Below are 23,486 nucleotides of genomic sequence, written 5' to 3' on the forward strand. Positions count from 1 at the left end.
TGGGGTTGGATGTGTGATTTAAGTTTTAGTAATGTTTCTTTTACATATGTGGGTGCTCTTTTATTAGGGGCATAGATGTCCAGGATTGAGACTACATCTTGATGGATTGTTCCTGTGATGAGTGTAAAGTGTCCTTCTCCATCTCTTCTGATTGATTTTAGTTTGAAATCTATTTTGTTAGATATGAGGATAACTACACCCACTTGTTTCTAAGGTCCATTTGATTAAAAAACCTTTTCCCAACCCTTTACTTGGAGGTAGTCTGTCTTTGAGGTTGAGGTGTGTTTCTTTTAATTTTTATTTTTTTTCATGTATTAGGAAGTCTTTTTTAAAATTTATTTATTTATTAAAGATTTCTGTCTCTTCCCCACTGCCACCTCCCATTTCCCTCCCCCTCCCCCGATCAAGTCCCCCTCCCTCGTCAGCCCAAAGAGCAATCAGAGTTCCCTGCCCTGTGGGAAGTCCAAGGATCACCCACCTCCATCCAGGTCTAGTAAGGTGAGTATCCAAACTGCCTAGGCTCTCACAAAGCCGGCACGTGCAGTAGGATCAAAAACCCATTGCCATTGTTCTTGAGTTGTCAGTAGTCCTCCTTGTCCGCTATGTTCAGCGAGACAGGTTTTATCCCGGGCTTTTTTTCAGACCCAGGCCAGCTGGCCTTGGAGAGTACCCGATAGAACATCCCCATTGCCTCAGTGTGTGGGTGCACCCCTCGCAGTCCTGAGTTCCTTGCTTGTGCTCTCTCTCCTTCTGCTCCTGATTTGGACCTTGAGATTTCAGTCCGGTGCTCCAATGTGGGTCTCTGTCTCTGTCTCCTTTCATCGCCTGATGAAGGTTAATATTCAGGAGGATGCCTATATGTTTTTCTTTGGGTTTTCCTTCTTATTTGCTTCTCTAAGAACCTGAATAATAGGCTCAATGTCCTTTATTTATGGCTAGAAACCAAATATGAGTGAGTACATCCCATGTTCCTCTTTTTGGGTCTGGCTTACCTCACTCAGGATAGTGTTTTCTATTTCCATCCATTTGCCTGCAAACTTCAAGAAGTCCTTGATTTTTACTGCTGAGTAGTACCCTAATATGTATATATTCCAAAGTATGAGGTGTGTTTCTTGTAAACAGCAGAAGGCTGGATCCTATTTTTGTATTCTTTCTCTTAGCCTGTGTCTTTTAATATGTGAATTGAGTCCATTGATATTAAGAGATATTAATGACCAGTGATTGTTAATTCCTGTTATTTTTCAATAGTGTTGTATGTTTCCCTTCTTTGGGTTTTGCTGGTAGGTGGTTATCTGTTGTCTTTTTGTGGATTGCAGTTAGCTTCCTTAGGTTGGGGTTTTCCTTCTAGTACTTTCACAACCAAAAACAGTTCAGAGCAGAATGGTTTTAGTGCAGAATTCTACCAGAACTTCCAAGACGAGCTAATACCCATACTCCTCAAAGTGTTCTTAATAGAAACAGAAGGAACATTGCCAAACTCTTTTTCTGAGGCTACAGTTACACTAATACCAAAACACATAATGACTCAAACAAGAAAAAGAATTACAGACGAATCTCACTCAAGAACATGGATACATAAACACTCAATAAAATATTGGCAAACCAAATCCAAGAACACATAAAACAATCATCCACCATGATCAAGCTGGCTTCCTACCGGCAACCCTACCGAAAACAATCTATAGATTCAATGCAATCCCCATCAAAATCCCAACACAATTCTTCACTGACCTTGAAAGAACAATGATCAACTTTATATAGAAAAACAAAAAACGCAGGATAGCCAAAACAACCCTGTACAATAAAGGAACTTCCAAAAACATTACCATCCCTGACATCAAGCTCTATTACAGAGCTATAGTAATGAAAACAGCTTGGTAGTGGCATACAAACAGGAAGATTGACCAATAAATTTGAATCAAAGACACAGATATTAATCCACACACTGATGAACACCTGATTTTTGACAAGAAGCTAAAATTATACAATGGAAAAAAAGAAAGTATTCTCAAAAAATGGTGCTGGCATAACTGGATGTCAACATGTAGACAAATGAAAATAAATCCATATCTGTCCCCATGTACAAAAGTCAAGTCCAAATGGGTTAAAGACCTCAATATAAATTCGACCACAGACATTGAGAACAACAATAAATAAATGGGAAGTCCTGAAACAGGAAGCTTCTGTAAAGGACACAGTCAATAAGACAAAAAGACAGACTGTTGAATGGGAAAAAATCTTTACCAACCCCACATCAAAGGACTGATCTCCAAAATATATAAAGAACTCAAGAAATTAGTTATCAGAATTCTAAATAACCCAGTTAAAAATGTGGTATAGAACCAAGCAGAGAATTCTCAACAGAAGAATCTCAAATGGCCAAAAGATACTTAGGGAAATGTTCAACATGCTTAGCCATCAGGGAAATGCAAATCAAAACAACTCTGAAATCCCATCTTACACCTTTGAGAATGGCTAAGATAATAAACATCAAAAATAGCTTATGCTGGAGAGGATGTGGAGTAAGGGGAACACTCATCCATTGCTAGTAGGAATGCAAACTTGTACAACCACTTTGGAAATCAGTATGGTGGTTTCTCAAAAAATTGGGAATTGACCTACCTCAGGATCCAGCAATACCATTCTTAGGCCCAAAAGATACTCAATCATACTACAAAAGCATTTGCTTAACTATGTTCATAGCAGCATTATTTGTAATAGGCTTAACCTGGAAACAACCTAGATGCCCATCAGCTGAAGAATGGATAAAGAAAGTGTGGCACATCTACACATTAGAGTACTACTTAGCAGTAAAAAACAATGACATCTTGAATTTTGCATGCAAATTGGTGGAAGTAGAAAATGTCATCCTGAGTGAGGTAACCTTGACCCAAATGATAAATATAGTATGTACTCACTTGTAAGTGTATACTAGCTATAAACAAAGGATATTGAGCCCATAGTTCATGATCCTAGTGAAGTTAAGTAATAAGATGAACCCTAAGAAAAACATATATAGATCCATCTGGAAAATGGAAACAGACAAGATTGCCTAACAAAATTGGGAACATGGAGGTGGGGGAGAAGAGAGGACCGAAGGGGAAGAGGAGGAGAGAAGGAGTAGAGTGAGGAGAATTTGAGGGAATGGAATAGTCGAGAAGGAGGAAGGACAGAGATGAGAGCAAGGAAAGAGATATCTTGATTGAGGAAGCCATTATAGGGTTAGAAAGAAACCTGGCTCTAGAAAAATTCCCAGGAATCCATAAGGATGACCCCAGCTAAGACCCTAAGCAATAGAGGATTGGGTGCCCAAACTGGCCTTGCCCTGCACTCAGATTGATAAATATATTAAATGTCACCATAAAACCTTCATCCAGCAAATGATGGAGGCAAAGGCAAAGACCCACATCGGAGCACTGGACTGAGCTCCCAAAGTCCAGTTGAAGAGTGGGAGAAATGAGAATATGAGCAAAGAGGTCAAGATCATGATGGGTTCACCCACTGAAACAGTCTACCTGAGTTAATGGGAGCTCACAAACTCCAGCTGGACGGGGAAGGACCAAACTAGTTTTTCTGGTTGTGTTTGATAGTTGCATGTCTGGGGCAGACTGAGGGGCCACTGGCAGTGGCACCAGGATTTAGCCCTGCTGTATGTACTGGCTTTTTGAGAACCTTTTCTCTTTGCATGGATACCTTGCTCAGCCTAGATATAGTAGGGAGGACCTTGGACTTTCTCCAAACAATGTGCCTTACCCTCCTTGAGAATTGGATGGTGGTGGGGTGGGAGGGTGTGTGGAGGGAATGGGAGGAGGGGAGGGAGTGGGAACTTGAATTGGTATGTATAATGAAAAAAAGAAGATAGTTTTCTTTTTTTAGAAAAATTTTAAAAGAGAAAAAAAAGAAAATTATCTCATGGAATAAAGTAATGTAAATGCACGATAATTTTTATGTTTATTACAGATGTATTAATAGTAAATATTGGGAAGTAGAATAGGGAATAACATTTTAAATAAATTTTATATACTTTTAACAAAAATTAAGAAATTTCATAGATATTAAAAACATTTCTCTTCTTCCATTGTAAGTAAACAATTATTATTTCTTTACCAGACAAGAACTATTTGAATATTCATTGTCCTTTCATGCAAAAAGTTAATAACTGACTGGATTTCATGGCTGTTATGGGAGCAACTGTGTTGCTCATTTTCCCAACAAGGCTACGGGAGGGGCTCAAGCAATGGGTTCATGTGTTCACTTGTTTTGTGAGGTGATAAAATGAAGACATTATGCCTGGAATTGGTTAATATGGCTGGCTAAATGTTCTTGGCTTTCATTCATAGTTCATATGTAAGGTGAGGATGAAATGGCCATGGGCAATTAGAGTCAACAAAAGGAAATAAAAGAATGGGATTATTTTAATTTATTAACTACATTTGTCTGTATCATAGTTGCATCTACATAGTTGTGGGCCATTTCTAGATGTCCTAGTACATGGATGCATTTCAGCACTTCCCTTCATCCTAATTCACCTGAAGACTCCTCCAACAGAGGAGAATGGGCACTCATGTCTGGCTCTGAATTTGGCCAGCAATTCCTGGCATTGAGCCCTGTGAATAATGGAGGAGGAAGAAGACTTAAAACAAAGAAATAATCCAAGGTAAAGCTTTTCAAAATTTTTTTTGCTTATGTTAGATTGGGAGTGTCTTTTCCTAGTTCAAAGCGACCCTACAAATCTAAGTGACATAACAGTATGAGAAGACTAAATATCTTAAGTAATATTTTATTTTTAATCTATCATTGGTTGGTCTATCTACTATCTATCTATCTATCTCTATCTATCTATCTATCTATCTATCTATCTATCTATCTATCTATCTATCTACTATCTATCTATCTATCTATCTATCTATCTATCTGGTGTAAAAGATCCTTCTGTCTATGTGATGCTTTTATTGGTTAATGACTAAAGAAACTGGCTTGGCCTAGTAAGGCAAAACTTAGGTAGGCAGAGAAGACAGAACTGAATTCTGGGAGGAAGAAAGCAGAGTAGGAGAGAGATGCCATGGATCCGCTAGAGACAGATGCTGGGAATTTTACCTGGTTAAGCCACATGGCGTTACACAGATTAATAGAAATGGGTTAAATTAATATGTAAGAATTATCCAATAGGATACTAGAGATAATGGGCCAAGCAGTGATTTAATTAACACAGTTTCTGTGTGGCTATTTCGGGGCTAAGCTTTTTGAGGCGGCCGGGATGAACAAGCCCTCATTCTATATCTATCTATTTCTCTATTTCTCTATCTCTTTCTCTGTCTATCATCTATTGGTCTATCTATCTACATACACATCTACCTATTTGTGTGTGAGTGTGTTGTGTGCACATGCATGTGTGTACATGTGTTCAAGCTCAAGTGTTTGTGCCACCCTAGCACATGGTGAGGACAAGAGACAACTTGTTGGTGTTAGTTCTTTCCTTTCACTATGTGGGTTCAGGGACTGAACTCAGGTTGTCAGGTTTAGAGGTAATTACCTTTATACATCAAGCCATCTCATCATGCCAAGATCAAGTAGTTCACACTACCAGTATTAAACAAATGAATGCGGATAAACTATACATAGCCACACAATAGGACTTATTTCAAGGAATAAACAAAGAGCAGGCAGTCAAACCTGGGAAAAACAGTTTTAAACATGCAGATTTGGAATGATAATATATAGGAATGTTGTGACATGACATTTGTATGCCTTTTAAAATGTATGCATTGTAGTTTCTTATCTGCTTCTAATTATTTTGTTCTGTTCTTGAATAAATTTTAAATTTAAATTTTGTTTTTTAGGAACCCCAAACACTTAAACTCCTGGTTCCAATCAAATCTGACTAAAACTTTAAGTGTCATGGCTTTCCCTTCCTCTTGGCCCCATTATATCTATCTGTCTGTCTACCTACCTACTATCTATCTATCTATCTATCTATCTATCTATCTATCTATCTACCTATCTAATCTATCATCTATCTTAGTTCTGTGGTTTGAACCCAGATGCTCCCAATGCTCACTGAATGGCAATCCCACCCCCACTCTCATGTTACTTACACTAATTGACTTAGTCCTGTTAGCCTGATTCTCTGTGTACTATAAATTTAATCATCTACATACAAAGTTTATGCATAGTTATGATTATCATTTAAACTACATGCTGCAGAGATACTTCAACTAATAATCTTAAAGATCACTGCAATTCTGTGATTTCAACGCCTGTGATTTTTGGCGGCTATTGCCTTTATGTCTACCTCCATGGAGGCGGCATGGTTACAAGTCCTACCTGCAGAGGATGAAGGTACCTGCTTTTGGAGCTTCCCAGCTATGATCTTTCAGCATCTTTGCCCTATGCTGGCCTGTCTCCTCCCTAAGCTCACCTATCAGCTGCTATTTACTCTTAATAGGAGTGGAGAGAATGGGGGAGGCAGGGAGAACGTTTTATAGCTTGAGCTGGAATGGCAAGCAGAAAGACTGCTCCGCTAGGCTGCCATTGAAATACATAAAGTTTAGAGGTGGTACAGCTATAAAGCCTGGCTTGAGGTTATGTGGGGTTATTTATAGTTTAAATACTCATGTGTCTTGCTGCATAAATATACATGAATTTGGATGCAATGTGCTTTGGCAGACATTGCTGAGAATTCTTCCAAAGTTCACACTCTAGGCTTGAGGGTATCTCTAGAAGAAGTTGAGCTTGAGTTGGGCATCTTTGACCTCTCGGTCATCCTGACACGATGCTATCTCTACAGGAGAGGAGAATGTTTGGATGGGGTATTCTTGCTTGCCTTCCCCAAGAGGCATAAATGATGGCACTTAAAGCAGGCAGGGCTAAAGAAGAAGGACAGCGGTAATCTAAAGTGTTCCTTACATCCTTGATGCTCTGAAAAAGAGAAAAGCATGAGATGGACTTCTTGGAGCCCCTGGATGAATTTCTACAGTCCATGGCTCCACTTATGAGCTCTATATTTTGTCAATTAGACAGCTCTTACTGAAGTGTTTTAGAGGCTCCTTAAAAGCAGTATCCTAAGGCTGAGTCATTAACCTTTCCTTCTAGGACAGCTTTCTTGTGTTCGGACTCTTCAGTGTAGCGACACCCCTCTCTGACTCCCCAGCCAAGCTCTGCAACATCCTTGACAGCTCTCTATCTGTTCTGTTCTTCTCTCCACACTCTTTTAAAAACAACCTTTAACTACAGAAAGACTGGAATACCTTCACCATTCATTGCTGGTTTCGCCTAAATGTTTTTCTTTCCTCCAAATGCCCAGATTGCACATAGACAGTTGTATACAGCACAGACTTGATTCTATTCATGGCTGCAGCTCTCTGGGTGCCCCTTCATGACCCAGTTCCTGCCTAACTCCTCATGCTTCCTTTGACTGAAGTCATCTTGTATTTGCAAAAACTACCCAGTGTGTTTGCTAGAAGATTGCAGAGGCTTTCTCCCTACATTAACTCAACAGCAAGCCTGCATACTCCACAGGGAAGTGTCTTGATAACAAAGCTCAGCATCATACACACAGATGGAGAATTCCTTCCTTTTTCCATCTTTTCTACAAATATGGACCCAAAGACTCATCTCTTCTAGAGAAAAAAAAACCCATGATGAATGAGAGTTCAGGAGACAGGTGGTCTTCTGGAGAGGCGGAAAGGTGTCACTATCAAAGCCTAGTTCCTAACACAGTGGTTCTCAATCTTCCTAATGCTGTGACCCTTTAATATGGTTCCTCATATTGTGGTGACCCCCAACCATAACATTATCTTCTTGCTACTTCCTAACTGTAATTTTGCTCCTGTGATGAATTGTAATGTAAACATCTATGTTTTCCAATGGTCTCAGGCAACCCCTGTGAAAGGGTCAATAGCCCCCAGTGGGGTCATGGCTCATAGGTTGAGAACCACTGTCCTAATAGAAGGCTCATTGTGTGGTAATTGGTAAGTGATACAAGGGGTGGGTTGTAGAATTATTTTTATAAGAATTGTTTTTTATTTTTCTACTTTCAAATGTCTGTATCTGCTCCATAACAAACTATATGGCTACATCCAAAGGAAATTTTTACTCCTGGCAAATTTCTAGAATATTAGAAGTCAACTGGGCAAGAAAATAGAGTTTGAGGTAGCGTTTGTCACTTGTTTAAAATTAGAGCCCTACCAGGAACTTGTCAAGTAGGTAAGCCATGGTTGAAGGGTCTAAGGCCAGCAAGGCTTTGCAAAGCTAGAGCAAGCCTGCCAGGACCTCACTGGGCTCTCCCTACGTGGTTTCTGTACTCAGCTTTAGACAGATTTAATTCCATATGCTTTTACTTCATCTGCCCAAGACAAGATGCTTATTGATGATCCATGGAGAGCATCCACCACAGCGAGCGTTCCAGGATCTCAAACACATTTTCTCCCCCTGACAGTTTGGAGCTGTTTGTTTCTTTGTGCATTCCACAGAGTCCATTTCAATACCTATTGATTTTCTGATTAGTGTTCTGTTTCAAAAGGAGGTCTGAAGGAGTTGACCCGACACCAATAGACATCCATGCTGTTCCCACTGACCCTACCGCAGTGGAAATGTCTGTCTGCAAGGGACTGATTTCCTAACATGCTGGGCTGGCTTTCCTTTCTGATACTGCACTAGGATTTCAAGAGAGATTCCAAGGGTCCCATTTAAACTGTTCTCGTCACCGTGAGAAAAGTGAAGTAAATGTGTCTTGTTTTATTAAATTCCTTTCTCAAACATGCTTGGCAATTAAACGTTAACTATGTTTCTCTTAAATACACCAGGCTTGGGCCTTATGTATAAGAGTGCTTATTGTACATACAAGAGGACAAAAATTTGATCCCAGCACCTATATAGAAGGCTAGATTATCATGTAGTCACCTATAATCTCAGTGTGGCAGTAGGTGGAGACAGGAGGATTACTGCAGCTTATTGTACCCTAGCCCAGTTCCTGGTTAGGAGACACCCTGTTTCGAAGGAGTAAGACTGAAAATGAAGAAGCAGGATGCAGAACATTCTCCTTTGGCCTTGCGTATGCATATTCAGCATACACTCTTGATACACATATGCACACACACATGCACACGCACACACACACAAAATACTGGGTACTGGGAACTGGGATGTGCATATACAACATACACTCCTTGATACATATGTGCACACATGTTCACACACCCATTGGGCACACAATACTAGGTTCTGGGATGTGTATATATATAACATACACTCCTTGAAACACATTTGCACGTGTGCACACACACATACACACAATACTAGGTTCTGGGATGTCTATATAAAGCATACACTTCTTAACACACATGTTGCACACACATACATAAAATACTAGATTCTGGGATGTACATATATAGCATACACTCCTTGACACACATGTGTATACACATACACAAAATACTAGGTTTTGAAAATGTCTAAGATTATGCAACTGATCACTAAAACAATGTCATATTTATTTCTGCTCTTGAATGTGCCAGACTACACAAGGGACAGACCAACAATGAATCTAAAGTAGAACAGAGTTATATAGTAGATACCTCTAGAGAAACTGCCAAAGGTTCACTGACAGATTCTGACCCAAATATCACAGTATAATTTCCAACCACAGAAAATGTTAAATTCAGAGCAGAGGCTGGCTTATGAAATAGCACCAAACTAAGAAAGCCAACATGTTTGATGATGTGCAAAAAAAAAGGCACCGTTTTCTGTACTTCTGTTGGAAGCAGAGCTGGAGTACTGTGAAATGACACTCGTGTTCATCATCAGTGTGGAAGCGGCAGATAGTGGACAGCAGAAGGATGTGTAGACTAGAACCGCAGGAGTTGAAGTACATCCATTGTTTAGACTCAGTGCCAACCGTGGCCAACAACTACAATTGTATTAGATGGTTTGCTCACCTAAAAATTAAATATCACCTGGTATCTACTTGCCCCCTCCCCATTGTTTTGAATTTACTAGCTTTTTGTATGTCTTGCTTCATTCTCAGCCTCTGAGGAAAGATAACTATGTGGCTGCTGTAGAAGCAGTAGAAAGCTTAAGTATCTTGCCTAGGATTGCCACAAGGTCGACTCAGGGAATCTGTGCTGATATTTGTTAGGGACACCGGTATCGACTAGAGAATGAACCAGTGGTCTGCCCCAATGCACTTTGCATTAGGACAGTAAATTTCTCTAAGAATTCTGATTATTACAGACATCACCTCTACACTTAAAATATTCAACTCCTTTATCTAAAACGCATATAGATGGTCATCTAAAGGATGCTAGCCCTCCCTGACACTGGGATGTTGGAATGAAATGGACTGTACCTCCTGATACACGACATGTTTTTGGTCCTTTTTGCAGGGTGTTGAGGTGTGACATAGCAAGTGTAGAAGACAAATACCAGGATAGAGAAGCACTGAAGTGCTTCAAAGATTTTAGGAGATAATAGCAGCACGAGTAGATGTGACAAACATTCCCATTTTGATGAAATATCTTGTTTTTTACAGCTTGCCCGTATTAATAAAACTTTTAGAACCAGAAAAATTAAATTTAAAAACGTCAAAGAATCACACTTAAGAATAGAAATATGGGGCTAGTAAAAAGAAACTGAATTGAAAGCACAAATTAAATCAAGAACCAATTAAGAGATATAAATCAAAAAAAAGAGAGATATAAATCAAAACTAACAAACCAGGAAACAAACTCACTATTTGGATGTCAAAGCAGATGAACAGTCTGCTTTTTGGAGATCAGTAACATAGAAGTTTACATGAACCAATTGAGTCTGAATCCAACAACTCAGCAGGAAACCCAGCCACAGCTTCTCTGTAAAGTGAGAAGCCCCAGCCCCAGTCAGAGCCTAATGTGGGTGGAGTCTGCAACACCTCACATTGGCTTCTGTGAGGTCATAGGAGGAAATGAACCAATCACAGCTATTCATGCCCATAAAAAATAAAACCCCCAGAAATTCTTCATCTCTGTCTCCAAGGACTGCACTGGTTTTCTCACTGCCATGACCAATTCCCTAGGAAGAAGCAACATGCGGTCCATAGGTTTTGCTTAGGCCCAGGCTTTCAGAGGACAGGGAACCGTGTCTGGGGGCTTGGGAAGGTGGGTCTGAAGCAGCTGCTTACATGGCTTTGGCATGTCCTGTTGCCTCTACTGGGTTCCACCACCATGGGGTTTTACAACTTACTGAACACCCCACCCCTCCCGCCAGAGACCAAGACTTCAGAGACGTGAGCCGTGAAACCTCTCACTTTCAAACATTAAGGAGGACATTTGGACTTGAATGTAGTAACAGCAGTAGCAGGAGTGGACTCAGTTAACCTGGGCTAGCCTGGGGGTAGAGGCATGGCTATGGACCAGATGAGAGTGAATATACAGGTGTCTTCAAGTCATTTTTTAAATCAGAGTCTCCAATTCTCTGTTGACTCTGATTACTACAGACCTCTGCATCTCTACACTCACGATACTCAATTCCTTCTCCTTAAACGCATATATAAGGACGCATATATATGGGCATCAAAAGGACGATAGCCTGTCTGTGACACTGTGAGGCCATGAGGAAATTGTTGTCCCTCAAGACTCTCCGGAGCATGCTTCTTTTAATGAGTGGCATGGTGGACAGGAGAAGACAGCATGATGGGGGGACTTTATAACCCCAGGGAGAGGCAGAGAGATGTCACAGAGCAGGTGGGTATGCGCCAGGCGCACGGCAAAGTCAAATTCCTCATCTTTCATAGCTAATAGATATTAACACAGGTTAAGGTAAAGACCTGAAGCAATTGTACAAAATGTCGAAGATAAATGGGTAGAGAATAATAGAAAATGGTTGATAATGAAAATAAACTGAAGCACACGCAGAGAGTAAATCTAAAACACATAATAAGTCAAAACTTACGCAGCAACCCAGTCACACTCACAATGTTCAGGTCAGTGGTGATCAAAGATGTTCCGTCCCAAAGATGGACAATAAGAAATAAAGCTCTCAGGACTCAAATCTCGAGTCAAGTGCTCTGCAGCCAACCAACACTTCTCCTGCAGCCTATGGACAAGAGCCAGGCCCAGCTGGGGCCTTCTAGGGGGGTGGGCTGCTCTCATTCCTCACAGTGGCTCCTTGTGAGGTCACGGAACCATGGGCCAATCACAGCTAGCCAGAAGCCATTATAGTTTTTGAGTTCCTTGCTCATCGTTCCCCCCAAATAGATGCCAAGATACAGTTGAAGAGAGGCAGGGGTTATTTTGGCTCAGGCTTTCAGAGGATCAGGCAGTGCGCAGGGTGATGGGCTCAGCTGGTGGCCCTCAGCAGGGCGTGAGGCAGCTGCTTTCACAGCATGGCTATCTCCTCCTGCCCAAGCCTATTTAAATATCCTTGGTATGGAGGCTCCTCCTGAAATTCTCTGCAGTGTCAAAACCACAAATCCCGGTTTGGCCTGAGTCAAGATCCTTAAAAGCTGAAGAATACTCCTTAGACTGCTGAGGGTGACATAGTGAAGTTAGGTCTCTGTCACCTCAGTGGCTGACATGTCTGGGCACTTCTGGAGTGATCCATCTTGCAGGGTTGGTACTGAGTTTCCTTGGCTGTCAGCAGACTGATCTACTGTGTGGAGTGCGGCTTACAAGTTACCTTGCAGGCTCCTCTGCTTCTGTTCCTCTGGCTATGAAGAACTTAGAGTTGGGTATACACTATTAACACCAAAGCCAAAAAAAAATTTGTTGTAGCCTGGCTTAAAGCCAGAAATGCTGTTGGGACTCTTGGCAGCCAGGTCGAAGGGAAAGTAGAGCGTGCAGTTAGTTAGACAATGTTTATTAAGTCTTTGAGCCTGAAGGACGTCTCCAGATGAACTGAAAGACCCTAAATAGGAAGTCTGGGGTGCGGCCACGATTTTGTAAACAGGCGAAAAGCTCCGATAGCATACATTTTACCCAGAAAGAGAAAGATGATGGAGAGACAGATTTTAAAAGTAGCAAGGAGGAAAGAACAGCTAAAGAAATAGTAAGTGTTGGGATAAAAGTGAAAGTGGGGGAACCTTTTGAATTTTTGAATGGGGGTGGGGGGAGAAGGTCCTGGCAGAGCTGCAGTAGTTGCTATAGGCCCAGCAATGAAGAAGCTTGCTTACTTTGTTAGGTCAATGAGCAGCAGTTTTGGCTCTGGGCTGAAGCAGTTTGGAAGTTAACTCTTTCATTTCCAATGAATCGTTTTCATGAAAGCTCTGGTTTACAGAGTGATCGGAGTTGCAAGTGGATGTGAGAACATAGTCAATCCCATTCATTTTTATTTATGTTCTCAGGAGGTCATAGCAAAGAAGGTTGCTTGGAGCAGGCAGTTAGCCCCTTAAAGCTGGGGAAGAGCGTGGCAAACTTGACTGACCCTGGTTTATGTTCTCAGGCAGTCTTACAGTATGGACAGTTCCTGACAAGGGCTACCTCTGTCCCCAGGTAATCTTGAAGGTTATCTTTTGGGTCCCTGTTTGGGCACCAAAATTTTTGGGGACCTCTGAATGCCAACCTCAGGCTCCCCTCAGGGTCCAGAAGAATCACAGCAAGCACAGGACTTAAATCTGAGGGCAAAATGAACTCTCTGCTACGTACTTTTCTTCATCAGTTTCTTTATTCTTCTCCTGCTGTTTTTCACTATATACTGTCTGTATACACACACAAAACAAAGGCAGTTCTCTGAGTTTGGATGTCCTAGCAGAGAGAGCTTCCCTGGGAGAACACACTGGTGGTCTCCCTCATCAGTCGGCTACCGCAAGACCTCATCAAGAAGGTTGCTGCAGAACCCAAGGTGCCGGAGCCTCACAGGTGGTGAGTTAATAAAAATTTCCTACCCCTCCTAAACGCTCTCCTCCATGAATTCTTCACTATGTGACCTGTTTCCAACAGCATCTATTATTATTTATGCAATTATATAAAACTTCCTATAGAAGGAAAAGAGAAGGAGGAAATTCAGCCCTGGACAAAAAGTTCAGTCTGTAATTCCAGCAAAATGTCTCAGTTTCACCAGTTGGTTTTTGATGATGTTACAAGCCCCTGATTTTGGTGTGTTACTTTTCTGATGTTATTTGTTCTTTTTTTTTTTTTTTTTGAGGGGGGCACCTCATCCAATTGGGCACTAATATTCCAATGACTCCATCTTGAGTTTCTATCTGAAGGCTTCAACAGGGTTACCCCCAGGTGGTTTCTGTTGTATATCTTGAGATTTTATAATGTTTTCCTAGGTATTGCTTCTATCTATCTCCAAGTTGCTATATATTCTCTTACTGTTGCTTGCTATGTGCTCAATAAACTCATTCAAAACTGAAAGTATGGCCCTCATAGACCATCCTCTGGACTGTACAAAACAAATGGTGATACCTTATTGCTAAAGACACCACACTTTGGCCCAGGATACAGAACCTCCCAGGGGCCATTACCAACAGGTTAAGATCCCTGGCTATCTGAGTAAAGACACTTGATGTTGATTGAACTTTTTGTCCGGGGCTGAATTTCCTCCTTCTCTTTTCCTTATATAGGAAGTTTTATATAATTGGATAAATATCAGTGGATGCTATTGGAAATAGCATTTCTAGCTATTTGTAAGGGCTTGGTGTTTTTAGTCTTGGGCTTTTTTGCTGTTCTTTTTTCTTTGGGTAGGGTCATCTCCAGACAAGGACCTTTGAGGACACTTTGAGAGAAACATGGTTGAGTCTGAAGTGGTGAGGAGGGAAACTTTGCTTCTAGAATGATCTTTTCAGTAAAAAACTTAATATGACAATTTAACAGAATAACATACATCATGCCATCTAGCTCAGGACAACACCATAGCCTATGTTAGGAGCTTTTGGAGACCCCTGACAAACACCATGTAGGGAGACAACCAACATCTTCTGCATAAATGCCATTTGATCTCCTATGGCTGCTGGGAGCAGCACTGATATTTTTATATTTCGTCATAGTGTAATTTTTCACTTATTTACTTCTGCAGGCACTTTCCCCCATCAGTTTATTTTGTAAGGCTGCTCAGATGGTCATAAATCATTTCCCTTTTTACTAATCTCGGGTCTTTGTTTCTGGTTCAATTCTGGGCCCAGGAGTCTTGTTTGGCAGTTATTTTCCTTCTGGGGTTAAAATACATCACGTTATGTCCTCTGACCTGGAGGGTGTTTGTAGTGGAATCATTTCTTAATAGAGTTATCCTTCAATGTGTCTTAGAACCACGCTCACAGATTTCACAATACTGTCTTTGTTCTGTGCTTTGATTTTATATCCCATGATGAGAATTTTTTCTGGTTGTGTATATTTGGGGTTCAGTGAGCCTCAGCATGCTGATGTCTGTGCAGTTCCTAGGATTACAGAGTCCCTCTGCTGTTACTACACTGACTATTTTTTTACCTCAATGCACTAGCCTTTGGATAGTGTTGCTGTTCGATCACTGAATGGTGGTGTCCCAAAGATACTGAATGCTTTCTTCATTCTTTCTTTCTTTCCCTGATATTTTTCTACTTGAATAAGAAAATTTAAAAGACCCCTCTTCACTCTCAGTTATTTCTTATTCTGTTTGATGTAATATATCTTTAGGCTTTCAACTGAGTTTTTCATTTGAATTATTGAACTTTCCATTTCTATATGGATCTATTTCAAAACATGCATTTCTCTGCTGGATCTGCCTTTTATTATCAACGTCAGGGAATGGTTTATCTTCAGTCACTTAGATCTTAGCCATCAATGGCTTTTGAGAAACCATTCTTTGAATTCTCAATCAGGCCTCTCACCCACTTAAAATGCATGGCTGTCTGTTACTTAAGAGTTATGACCTTTTGGTGATATCATATGACCCAATTAATACTATTTCCTGTGTTCCTATGCTGAAACTTGTACATGTAGTGGATCAGTTGTCACTAAAATTGTATGTTTTCTTAAGTAAGTAGATTTACCCACGTGTCTGATGGCATTGGTGCATTAGGCAATGTTGCCATCATGACCAGTTGGCCATGAAGTACAGTCTCCCGTTGTTCTTTCCCTGTTATTGGTGAGTTTGCATACAGTCTATTCTGTCTCTGCTGGCCATCCAAGATAGGGAGCATGGTCATAATTTAGGCCGGTGTGATGCGGATAGCACTGCTTGTGAAATTCATACTGTGTGTTTATACCTACAATGGTAGTAGAGCCTTTAGTCAGACGATGGGAGGATCTTAGGCACGGCTGCCTTTTTATTCTTTGGGCTTTCTGGCATTGCTCACCGAACTAGTACTATGGGTGCTGAAATTCTACGTCTTCTTCCCAGACAATGGTCTGGGTCCAGTGCTTCATAAGGAAAAGTCTCTATTCCTTTGTCACACTATTACTCAGTCTTTCTAACAGCTGATGGTCAGACAAGATGTAGGCTGGACATCTCCTAGAGCAGTGTGACTTGGTGCTCCTGTCTGCTACTACTGAGTGGGTGGAATAAAGGAAGTCCATAAGTTGTATGCTACTGGTGGGCAATAGCTAAGGTGGACATAGTAAGAAACCATCAGAACCAGAAACTTTCTCTAGGGGCCTCCTTTCTAACTCTGATTCTTTCTGATCTGGTGCCTTCCAGAGAGTAAACTGAAAGGTTTGATAGTCAGAGATGGGCAAACTTCCTCATGGGCTTCCCTTAGCTGGGCAGGGTGTTGGTTAGGCTTTTCTGATTCTTTCTAGCTTAGTGTCTATCAGCGTGAGAAGGTAACAAGACAGGGCCACCACTAGCGAAGTTTCTCTTCAAAATGTCTTAGGCTGTGTGCTTGCACTATGGTTACAGCTGGGGCTCCTGTATTGCTCATGGGTATCCCAGCATGTAACCGTGTGTGGTAGCAGTGAAACGGAGTGGCAACATGTCAGGACGGACCACACGTTCTTCCTGCTGCTGCCATGCATCTGCGTGTGCGCCTAGCGAGCAGGCAAGCTTCATAGCCTGTGTCTTGAGGACATCACCTTACTTCCCTTACTCTCCATGCTGAAACACTGGTTCTCTGTAGCACAAAGCATCCTGTAGATTTGATTTGGAGCTGGACTTTAATGCCAAGCTTGGTTCAAGAGGCACCCACAACTGTACTAGTGCATTAGAATGTTTGTGGGGTCCACAAGATCGGGATATGCAGGTTTCCCACCCCTGGAGAAGTGTGACGTAAGACAAGCTGTCCCTTCTTGACATGGCTTTGGCCCACTAAGAACATGCTAGGAGGTGATAAGAAGTCTTCTGGAAAGAAAAGACTTCTCTGAAAATTCCAGCTTGTTTCAAATATCATGATGCAGACCCCAGAGGACTGCACAGCTTTTCAGTCACTAGGGTTGCTCGCACCTATGCTGACAGTATTTCTGGAATCTGCCCCACTCAACTCTTACCCCTACTGAGGGGAGATACCACTTCTTCAGTCTGTGGAGCTGGGTGACAAGTGACAGAGTATTTCACTCTCTCTTTGTACACTGCCGTTTCCAGTCTCTGTGTTTTCCCAGGTTCTAGTTTCTCTCCCATATACTTCTGGTTCTCTCCTCAGTCATTCCACTCACGTGCAGCTCTACCCCCGTTGCTTTGGTTCTCCTGTGTGCAGCAGAGGTAAGCTCTAGGTACTACTACAATATCTAAGTGGCAAGGTCATGAATTTCTAGGAAACATACTTCTTTTTTTCTCTAGAAGTAAATTAGTCAATGAGTCTGATGCCATGTTTAACTTTATTGAGAAATAATAGGAGCCATTCAGTTATTGTTATATATGCAGTTAATCACTTGATAATTATCCACAGAAATAATGTACGCTTTTAATTAATAGAAAACAAAAATATATAACATTTAATTACATATTCATTGAAATTTAAAGGCTGTTAGTTTAAGGGACCATCAGAAAAACCATTTACCAAAGGCATAGGTTTCTCATTTGAATTGCAGGTTTGAATTGGAAGTTTCATGGAGATTCGTGAGAGAACTGGTGGAAAGATATAAAAATCCCTAAATGATAGTCTCAAGAACTCAGATTTTAAAGTTATTCATGTACATGAGGGAAAAGAGTGTTTAGGAGAGCAGATGCTGGATAGGATGGAGAGGGAGCCTCTGGAGACGAGCTTCCGGCCTGAGTATCCCAGCACGGGCCAGTGATAGTCCAGTCTCTGGGTGTCTGAAGACCGCTGGAAACCGTCTGCATTTTCAAAGAGAAGCCATAGTGTTTTGTAAATGAACAGGGAAAGCAGGTGGCAGGCACAAGAGAACAAGGGAAACAGCAAGGCCACCACAGAGAATATGAGGCAGAGTGCCGATGCTCGAGAGGCAAAAAGAAGCTGGAAACTGGTTGAGTTGAGTCAGACAGAAGATGGAGGCATGCCAGTAGTACATGGACCAAGTCAAGATGTAGGTACAGAAAGGTGATGTTCAACACACAGTAGGTGTTGGTGAAGGAATAGTGTGGAAGACCAGCAGAACAATGGCAGCTTCCTTCCTGGAATATGATGGCAAGCTAGCCTTTGCACTTACTACACTCTTTTCTGTCCACATAGGTGCTTGTCGTATGGATCCTAATACTAATTCTTTCATATCAACATAAAAAGCAAGAATAAAAACACAACTTCAAGATAAGCCAGAGTGAAACATTTTCCTCTTTATATCCAGGTATTTCTTTTGAACTAAAATAAAAATTTCCACATATAACCAAGAATATATTTAGTGAGCATCAGATTTATCGTTAAACATGCTTATCATAAAGCTTGATTATACAGGTAGAGCATGACACTTCAGATTTTCAACAGATTTTAAGAGAGGCATTTCAACTTGTAGATCTATATAAACACAGATGTGAAAATGTATCACAGTTTTAAAAATCTGGTAAACATACTTGACCTTACTAAAAGGAAAATGAAACTAGCAATTTGCAAAACATTAAATTCTAGGAAATGCACATATTTCTTCTGAAAAAATGTATGTGTTGGGTTATGTATGTAGGAGAATAGGAGGAACAGCTGGTGTTGGAATTGGGTAACTCAGGAGTCGGGCATTCTTAGAGAAAACCTTAAGACAAACAGAACTCTAGAACTGGGGACCTGTTTGATAGCATGCTTGCCTAGCATGAGCAAGGTCTTGCATTCAGTCCTCAGCACTACGAAAGAAAGTTCCTTGGGGTGTGTGTGGAATAGTTGTAGCAATTCCATTAACAAAGGCTAAAATAAAGAAGCAAGGAAATCTTCAGTTTCCTTACTTTGATATTATCACCTTATCGAATTTGATACATTATCACTTTATCAAATTAAAAATTTGAGTTCAGATTTTCAATTATAGGGAAGTAAATGAGTTTATTTATTTTTAGGCTCTTTGAAAAGCTGCAATCATGGAGAGGCAGAAGAAGGAAAAAGTAGTGAACAGACCAATATGTAGGGTTGTTGTAGTTAGCATCACCTGTCAATCTGACACAACCTCAATTGAGTAATTCCTTTCATCTGGTTGGATTTTTGTGGGCATGTCTTTGAGGGACTGTCTTGACTAATAATTGAGGTAGAACAGCCAAGCCCACTGTGGGCACATGGTCCAGAGTTGTATAAGGAAGCGAGCTGAGCAAGTGAACAAGAGAGCAAGACAGCAAGCGAATTCCTGCACTGACTTCCTTCAATGATGGGCCATGACTTGGAAGTGTAAGATGAAATAAACCCTTCCATGCCCTAAGTTTCTTTTGGTCAGAGTGTTTATTCACAGTAGCAGAACGAAAGAAGCATCAGAACAAAAGAGGGCAATACAAATCCATAAAATATTTAAAGGAAAATAGCATTCATTATTGTTGAAATGGAATTTAACAAGAGTTGCAAAACTGGGGATTGAAGACTGTTCCTTCATGAACCTAAAAATCTACAAAAGGAGACAGTAAGACTTATGTATGTGATTTATTTATGAATAAATTCCCAAGGAAAAAAAAAAAAAACAGTGTGCTTAACAGTGTGTGCTGAAGAGACAGGTGAGCTGGGCAAGCTATGGGGAGGCTTGAGTATAGTGCTGATGCCAGAGACTGGTTCAAGAGCTAATAGGAAGCCACTCCAGCTATTCATGCAGGACGCTAACTTCAGAAATATTTAGATGCAGTATCCTCATTATGGCAAACAAACTGTTGGGTGAAATGAAATTTTGTATCTAGAGCTAACGTTCTCATCTAGTCTCTAAGTGCAATGACTGGCGTGGAATATGCTTAAATAATAAAAAGCTAGATTAAAAAAAAAAACTCCTTCTCCAGTTTACAATGTGCCCTTTAATAAAGACATAGAAGGCATTAAATTTGAACATGTGGAAGCTTCCTGCAAAGATGACACCCCAAAGCCTGTTTTTAGATGACCTATTAAATGAACATGCTGTGTTATACACTGGATTGTGCCCGACCAAAACTGAATGATTCTACAGTCTCCAGAGCTGCGAGAGGTGAGGTTCCATTGTTGAAACCTCTCGGGGAATGTGAGTTTTATAGGGAAAAAGATGTGTCTTGGGAGGTCCTTCACTAATATTCTCTTTCCGTTCTTCCCGAAATATTTTTTTTTTTTTTTGGCTCTCTCACATGTGAAAGGCAGAGAGGGCCATGAAGGTGAATTGAGCATTTATTGTCTAATTTGTTCTAGGTAGGAATTCGCAACACAATGATACGTAAATCATGTTTCAAAACAACTTTATTGAAAAAAAAGGTGATAGAAAAAACGTACAATTTGTAATTCACAATTAAGTCTTCTAATAGCATATGTACAGCTACACGTTAACCACAGTGGACAAGGAAAATAACAGTCCTTGATAAATTTTCTTAAGGATAGTCAATAATTTATTTTTTTAATCATCACAAATTACCACAATTATCTAGCTACATGACCAGTGTCACTACATATCACAGGAAGATTGTCCACCCACACTTCACCGAGACAAAGACAACTGCCATTAATGTGCTAAATGTACACAAGGCCGTTAAAAGGGGTGTTATTCCATGTATAAGACAAGTTGTGGCATGTAGTTCATGAGCAGATTTGATTTAGTATTCACTATGCCAGGAAGTAAGCATAGACGTGTTTTGGCATTGAACTATTAAAATAGAAAATAAGAAAATTAGAGAAATAAATCCAGATTTTAACTTACAATAGATACATTAAAATAGGAAATTAATTAGAGCCTTAGTTTTTGTTCGAGTTTTTTCCTTTCCTTTGTTTTTTTCATTGTTTTATCTTTTTTCTATAAATGAGCGCTATGAATATATCACAAGTTAAGGAAAGATAGTAGCCAAAGAAGGTACCAGCATATGAAAAACAAATTAAAAAGTACCAGATATTTTTGCTTACAAAAAATTTAAACTGTAAAGTCACAAAATATATATAAAAACGCCACATTGAACGAGGCAATCATACACTACCGAAACTGGTAGCATGCTCCGTAATCTACTTGTCCCATTCGCCTGGTCATACGGTGGTCACTGACAGAAAGGCATTATGGACTCTTGTGCCATCTGGAGACTTGGCTCCGTGGGTCATCAGTTCTTGGATTGTCATCCAGTTATCCAAAATTTTCTTGTTTCTCTTTTTCATCATCTTTTTGTGGCTCAGTTCAATGATGCTCAACTCCTTCTTGCCCTCGCCGCTGCTCTGCGGGCTCTCCTTAAGACACTCCAGCCGGCTCCGCATCATGAACTCCCTGCGCCGGCGTTGCTCCTTGGCCCGGACCAGGTGTTGCTTTCTCTCCTCCTTGCTCCAGTAGCGCCCCATTTTCATCTCACTCATGGTGTCGTCGTCTGTGGTCATGCCGCTCCGCTCCTCCTTGATCTTTAAGGCACGTTCCTTCAGAATGCGGTCTCGCACTGGTCTCTTTGTTATGTACCGGGTCCCGTCACTCCTAATTTTTACCTTCCACTCCATCTTGGGCTCTGAGCCCTTTTGCGATTCCTTGCACATGCTCACCAAGCTGAGCTGACTCTGGGCGTACTCCACGGCAGATTTCTGTTGAATTAGCTGCATGTAGCTTTGATAATGCCGGGCATGCGCAGGGATGTTGGCGGATCTGTAGGCGGAGCTGTGGTAAGGAGAGAGATAGGGAGTGTGCTCATTGACTGTGTAGTCCTGATCCGGAAGCTGGTGAGTTTCTAGACTCTTCTCCAGGCTTTCAATGCTGCAGCCTTCGTCGGTGGTTTTGACACGGGTAGACGTGTATTCCTTGGTGCTGGGTCTGGAAGCGGGCTGATGGGCTGTCATTGTGCTTCTCAGATTTTTCTTATTGGCGAGGTTGATCATTCTCGGAAGGGAACTGTCGGGAGACCGGTCGATAGTTAGTGGAGTGCTTCTGCTGCTATCGGCTGTGTTGTATGCACTTGAGCTGTCCTTGTCTGACTTTTCGGGATGTTCCATGATGTCATCCAGTTTTCCCCTCGTCGTATCCAGGCTGGTGTTGTAGTTCCGGAACCCTCCATCATGCAGTGCCCAGATGTCTCCATACTGGTCCGTCACTTTCTGGAGCCTGTGAGCCTGCATGATGTTCTGGCACTCCAGCTCAATGTTTCTTAGCTCTTCGTTAAGCAGCTGCAGCTCGTGCTCCACCCCGTCCTGCGCCCCTCGGTTGCATTCAATTGTGCTACTCGAGTAGTACAGGTCATAGTCTCCGTGGTTTCGAATCTTAAGCTCCAGCAGCTGCTGGAATCCTTCACACACCTCGTGGTTGCTGGCGCAGTCCGAGTCCAAGCACTCTCCACCAGCAAAGCTCTCGTTGCATTGAAGCTCAAGGCTTCCTAGGGTGTCTTGGCTCTGCCCCAGCTCTCTCTTGCTCTTCAAAGACGTTCTATGGGGGTCCTCGACTGCATTCTCCTGCTCCGAGCTCTCATCATTCCGCAAGCTCTCATCGGTGCGCCCCACTCCACTGTCCTTCTCCTGGTTGTTGGAAGAAGATGTCGCCGTGTCTGTTGTGCCTTCTTCTTCTTCCTGCTTCTTTGGCTGAAAATGAAGTTACGAGATCATAAGAAATCATTCTGTAAAAACGCAGGCTATTCTACACCTGCTTGAGAAACAATGCTTCAGGGCTAAGGGGCAGTTCCTAGAAGCCGCTCTAACTGTAGCATGCTTACTAATTTGCTCATGACAGCCTTCTGTGCAGCTACACAGAGGGAATAAGCAGTTCTTTCATTATGCCTCTAACACTCACTGGGTGTAAACAAGACAGCGTACCTGGAAATGAAGAATCTTTACCTTCAGGCTTTCCTCTCTGGGAAACTGAGGTAAAAATATACATGAAGTGACCCTGAACTTCTCAGGTGAAAACGTACAGAAGCATACCTAACAGTATCTACATCTTTAGGATTTCAGTGATCCTGTGTTTGGGAGCCACAATCACCTAACTGTTGCTGCTTCTTGACTTTCCGTAAATAAATTAGAATAAAGTAGGAAGGACCAATTATCTAACACTGACTTATTGATTTATTTCGTGATTTACTTAAAGCTCTGCTTGTACTGCCCATCTGCCAAGCACGACTTTACTTGC

General features: G+C 41.3%; 1 protein-coding gene across 1 annotated transcript in view; it reads right to left on the reverse strand.

Moving 5' to 3' along the window:
• Positions 1-20,631: 20,631 nt before the first annotated feature.
• Positions 20,632-23,486, reverse strand: part of Pdzrn4 (PDZ domain containing ring finger 4) — a 341,120-nt gene continuing 338,265 nt past the window's right edge. The window contains 1 exon segment of the mRNA XM_050127841.1: positions 20,632-22,942. Within this exon segment, the coding sequence (XP_049983798.1) occupies positions 21,425-22,942 (1,518 nt within the window). The 3' untranslated portion in view covers positions 20,632-21,424.

This window comes from Alexandromys fortis, unplaced genomic scaffold (genome assembly GCF_014885135.2).
Source record: "Alexandromys fortis isolate MF-2015 unplaced genomic scaffold, M_Fortis_MF-2015_v1.1 scaffold_28, whole genome shotgun sequence".
In the NCBI taxonomy this organism is placed as follows: Eukaryota; Metazoa; Chordata; class Mammalia; order Rodentia; family Cricetidae; genus Alexandromys; species Alexandromys fortis.